General features: G+C 29.4%; 1 protein-coding gene across 1 annotated transcript; it reads left to right on the forward strand.

The window, feature by feature from the left end:
- Positions 1-3290: 3290 nt before the first annotated feature.
- BNAC08G05240D (uncharacterized protein At4g13230) lies at positions 3291-4261 on the forward strand. Its single transcript, XM_013855208.3, has 3 exons — positions 3291-3453; positions 3544-3600; positions 3958-4261. The coding sequence occupies exons 1-3, from the start codon at positions 3361-3363 to the stop codon at positions 4177-4179; spliced, it is 372 nt and encodes a 123-aa protein (XP_013710662.1). The 5' UTR covers positions 3291-3360; the 3' UTR covers positions 4180-4261.
- Positions 4262-4774: the final 513 nt, after the last annotated feature.

Raw genomic sequence — 4774 nt, forward strand, 5'->3', positions numbered from 1 at the left:
ATGTGTCATGATGAAATAGTTCAGTGGCTAGACACGTGTCCATAACACCGTGCTCTAAACCCCGAGGTGGTTTTAGGGGAAGCGGTCATTACATGTAAAATTTTATCTTTATAATTCTTAACGATCTATATATTCTTACACGGGGTAAAAGTGTATGGAAAATAATAAAGTTTGATTTACATTTTAGTTCATTATTACCATTATACATTACATAGAAAATGTACATTTGCTGATTTTTTATCATAGGCATATATTACGTTTAGTAGGACTTCTTGAGTTGTGAATTTTTTATATTCAACTATCCTTAGGTCTTAGCTATATCAAAATCTACATTTTTTATATGACCAAGACATGTGGAAAACTGAATAGGCTAAGAAGAAATGATGAAGTGACAAGCTGAAGAAAAACAGTTTCCTGACGGAATTTCTAATGGAAAAATATTCGTCGGAAATCTCTGAGGAATTTCTGAAGAATTTCTGAAGAATATGAAATATTACCATTCGTCGGTATTTCTTCAGAAATATCCAAAGGAATTTTTGACAAACAATTTTTTATCGGAAATAATCGACGAACTACTGACGATTCCCAAAGAATTATAAACGATTTAGGATATAGGTTTTGGGTTTATGTTTTGTTTGAAATTTCCTAAGAATTTTAAATTTTTATAGGAAATTTGTCATAAGTTTCTGACGAATTTGTGACAAATTTCCAACGAATTTGGGTTGTATTCAAAATAAATGGTAAACCGTATTCCTACAAGATCACCATAACATATATTAAGTGATAAATATGATGTGGATTAATTGTCGCTCAATTATTTTAAAGCTATATACACTTTCGCGATGGATGCATAACCTTTCTCATTAACACTTATATACTGAAGAAAACTCATTACGGTGATTAACCTTATAATCATGTATTTATGTGTTTTCAAGTGGTTTCAAACATTTTGAATATTATAAACCCCTAAAAGTCATCAATATTTTATCAATGGATAATGTCTGTCTATTTTGATATGTTTGGAAACCCTAATCCACACTTCGTTAGAAATTCGTCGAAAATTTATGACAAATATTTTTTTCCTGGTCAATTATAAATAAGATAATATACCCCTTTCTGACGAATAGGTATATACATATATCGAAAATTGTCAACATGCTCATTAAAAAAATTTCAGAACTTCCGAAGAAATTCCAAGGGAAAAGGTATATTCGTCGGAATTGAAATTCACCCGAAAAAAATAACCGACTAATTTTTTGTGAAGCGAAATTAAGATAATTTTCAACGAACTTAATCAGTCAATTTTTAAACATAAAAACTGAAAAGTTTCTTGTTCTTCTTCATTGCAACATTATCTTTCTCTAAACTCTCTCTATTCTCTCTCTGCCAACCGAAGAACAGCCGCAAATCTTTCCCCAAAAAATCCCCACAAAACATGTTCGTCATTTATTAACCTCTCAGTAATCTTATATTTTAGATTGTATATGTGTTAGCTTATTAGAATTGATAGATTTTAGGGATTAAAATGTTAGAAATTAGTTAGGTTGGTTGATTTAGGATTTAGTATGTTAAATTTTGTGTTAGAATTGTTAGCTTTAGGATTTTACTTGTTAGATTTAAGATTTGAGTACTTGTTTTATGTTTTTTGATGTTTTATTATTTTTGTTTTTTTTATTTTTTTTATGATTTTATAAAACGTTTTTAAGCTTTTGTAAACGTTTTTAAGTTAAAAAAACGTTTTTATGTTTGTTGTTATTTATAAAACGTTTTTATGCTTTTTTAAATTTATAATAAAAACCCTCTTTAAAACGTTTTCAGTTTATAAAACGTTTTTATGTTTTTCAGAATTTATAAAAATGTATTTCTATTTTTAGAAAACTTTTTCAATTATAAAAAGTTTATTTAGAATTTATTAAAACATTTTCACTTTTTAAAAAAAATATTTTCTACTGACAAAACGTTTTATGCTTTTAAAAATTTATAATAACGTTTTTCACTTCTTTAAAAACGTTTTCACTTTATAAGATGTCAAAAGTTGTTTTATAAAATTCTATAAACGTTATTAAAATAGTTATATTATAAAAAAAGTTTTAAAATTTTAATTTATAGTATATTTATGTAAATAAGGAAAATCATTTATCATAAACGATTGTAAATTAGTTTTTTTTGAGTAATAAATTAATCTAAATATTATATTTTAAATAATTTTTTTCTTAATATAAAAAAAAATAAACAATTTCTGACAAAAATATACATTAGAACTTCGTCAAAAACATTTCTGTTGAAAATTCATCAAATAGCCCGAAGAAATTTTGACGAATTTTTTGACATTTTTGTATATGTTTCATTGAGATTTTTGTTTGTCAATGAAACATATAGTTATATCTTTTTAAAATCCACATAACATTTTCTTTTCCACATAATCATCTAATATTTAATATTTAAAAATTTATGTGTCCAAATTAAATGAACCAAGTCTCTATTTATGGAGCGTAAAAATGATGAATTATGATGTAAATAACTTTAAAAAAAAAAGAAATATTAACAACAACATATTTCATTTGGAACAAATAGGGTGAAAAAACAATTACTAAACTCAACAACCAATTATAATTTAAGAATTATATTGATATTTAAAATAAACAGAATTTTCAACTCTTCAATCTTCTTTTGAAAGCAAGCGTTGAAGACACATATTGAGTTTAGCTGGTCCATATCTTTTACGTGGATCCCACTTTTATGTTTTCAACTAATTGAATAGATTCAACAAGAATTAATCAAGTCCTTTTTTTTCCTTTTTTAACACTACCATTGTAACCATTTAACAATTGAAAATATGTTCCAAGAGGTCCATTGCACAGTCTTATAAGTATAAGGAGTTAAATGAAAACTTCAGCCACATCAAGTTTTATCTGATGAAAGATAGGGCTGTGGCAGATCGGCTCTAGCAAAGCAAGAGGCGGGTGCTGTCTTCCGAAAAGTATAAAGACACCACCAAGAAAAATGGCACCATTTTCTCACATGTTAATTTATTGTTGGCTGGTACAATATCAGTCGGAACATCCCTGTAATTTGTGGTCAACTGGCCAATAAAATAAGCATCAATTAAGGAAATGAAATAGGCTGCAAGGATTGTGTCACACGGACAAAGCTAAAAGTAGCTAATCAAAACTGGAACCATTCGATGTTCCGAGTCAAACTCCTCATGTCCCACAAAAAAAAAAATCCATGTGTCTTTTTCACATACGACTTCAACTCCTATACATTTTTCAGTTCCTTTATATATACTTCAATCGCGTAAGCTCAACTAATTATTAAACTCATTCCATATTTAATCAACAGAAAGAAGAGAACTAAAAAATGTCAAGTTTATCATCTATTGCAGTTTCCCTCCGCAACAAGGCACTCATCACTCCGAGAGTTCTCTCTTCCGTCCCGAAAAGACTCATCCATGTAATATATTGTGTTTTTCTTATGTATTCATGATAAGAAACGTCTAACTATTCATATCTGTCCTTGATGATTTGACTAAATTACTCAAAGGGGAGTACGATGAAAGAAGCTTCCGTCTGTGACAAAGCCACCGAGGCTCAGCAAAAGGTATCATATTTTCCTAAGAACTTCACCTGAGATTATATTTAAGTTAGGCTCAATTTGTCTTAAACATTCATCACTGCGTTTGTATATCCAATTTTTGTTATTTTGAAACTATAGCTTTTGGCTTGTGTTTAATTGTGCGTTTATAACAACCAAACATATTTTGTTTGAAATTTTAAAACTGCAAGTTCGTTTAGAAACAAAAAAAAAAATACAGAGAAAGATAAAAGCAGATGGATAGGTATACGGATAGAGACAATGATGTATATATATACATACATATATATTCATGTGTGTGATTTGATTCCATTGTATCCTTCACAAACGATTTCATATAACTAAATTTATTGGATGATCTAGGTGGCCAAGAAGGCGGACGAAGGAGCACAAACGATATCCGTGGCCGCCGGTAACTTGAAGGACAAGGCGAAGAACACTGCAGAGGAGGCCTGGGATAAGGTGAAGGACACGACAGAAAAGATCAAAGATACCGTCACCGGAAAAACCGAGGAAACCAAGGAGTCCATCAAAGCCAAAGCCAAGACCGTCGAGAAAAGCATGAATACCAAGAACCTCAAATAATAAACTTACTGTCAATTTTAATATTTCACTAAATCAAATAATCTATTTTAAGAAAAGAATCAAATAAAATGTACTTACGTAATCTGGAGTTGTTTCAGTATGTTTACACTTCTGGTTTGTTTAAGAATATAAATTACTTTATTAGGTAAGAATAAACATGGGGGTTATAGAACATGTGGAAATTTATGTTAGTTAATTATAATATATCCGTACTTATTTAATAATAAGTGGCGCAGCGTACGAATGGGTAAACGGTCGATCTATGAACTTTAGGGTTCTTAGAGACCTGTTCTTGGATTGATCAAGAGTTTCTTTCGATTGCTTCTTAAGACCAACTTCTTGGGGGACGAATTTAATCAAGTCACACAAGGTATAAAAGCCAAAGCTCTAAATTCAATATCAAAGTGTGTCTAGAACAAGACGTCTAGACTGGTTTATATAGTTATTCTCATTAACAAACCCTAATGAGAATAGGAAACTTAATACTTAAGTAATAAGGAAAAAAAAGCAGCATTAACTTAAAAGTAATAAAAAGGAAAAAAAGGTTTAAATTATTTGAACTAGTCGGTTGTTTCCGTTGGCGCCAAGGAAGAGG

This window comes from Brassica napus, chromosome C8 (assembly GCF_020379485.1).
Source record: "Brassica napus cultivar Da-Ae chromosome C8, Da-Ae, whole genome shotgun sequence".
Taxonomy (NCBI): domain Eukaryota; kingdom Viridiplantae; phylum Streptophyta; class Magnoliopsida; order Brassicales; family Brassicaceae; genus Brassica; species Brassica napus.

Bases quoted from the DNA above. Each gene is read 5' to 3' on its own strand.
- BNAC08G05240D (XM_013855208.3), top strand. From the start codon at position 3,361: ATGTCAAGTTTATCATCTATTGCAGTTTCCCTCCGCAACAAGGCACTC. The intron at 3,454-3,543 runs GTAATATATTGT...AATTACTCAAAG, and splicing joins TCCCGAAAAGACTCATCCAT to GGGAGTACGATGAAAGAAGC. The intron at 3,601-3,957 runs GTATCATATTTT...TGGATGATCTAG, and splicing joins CCACCGAGGCTCAGCAAAAG to GTGGCCAAGAAGGCGGACGA.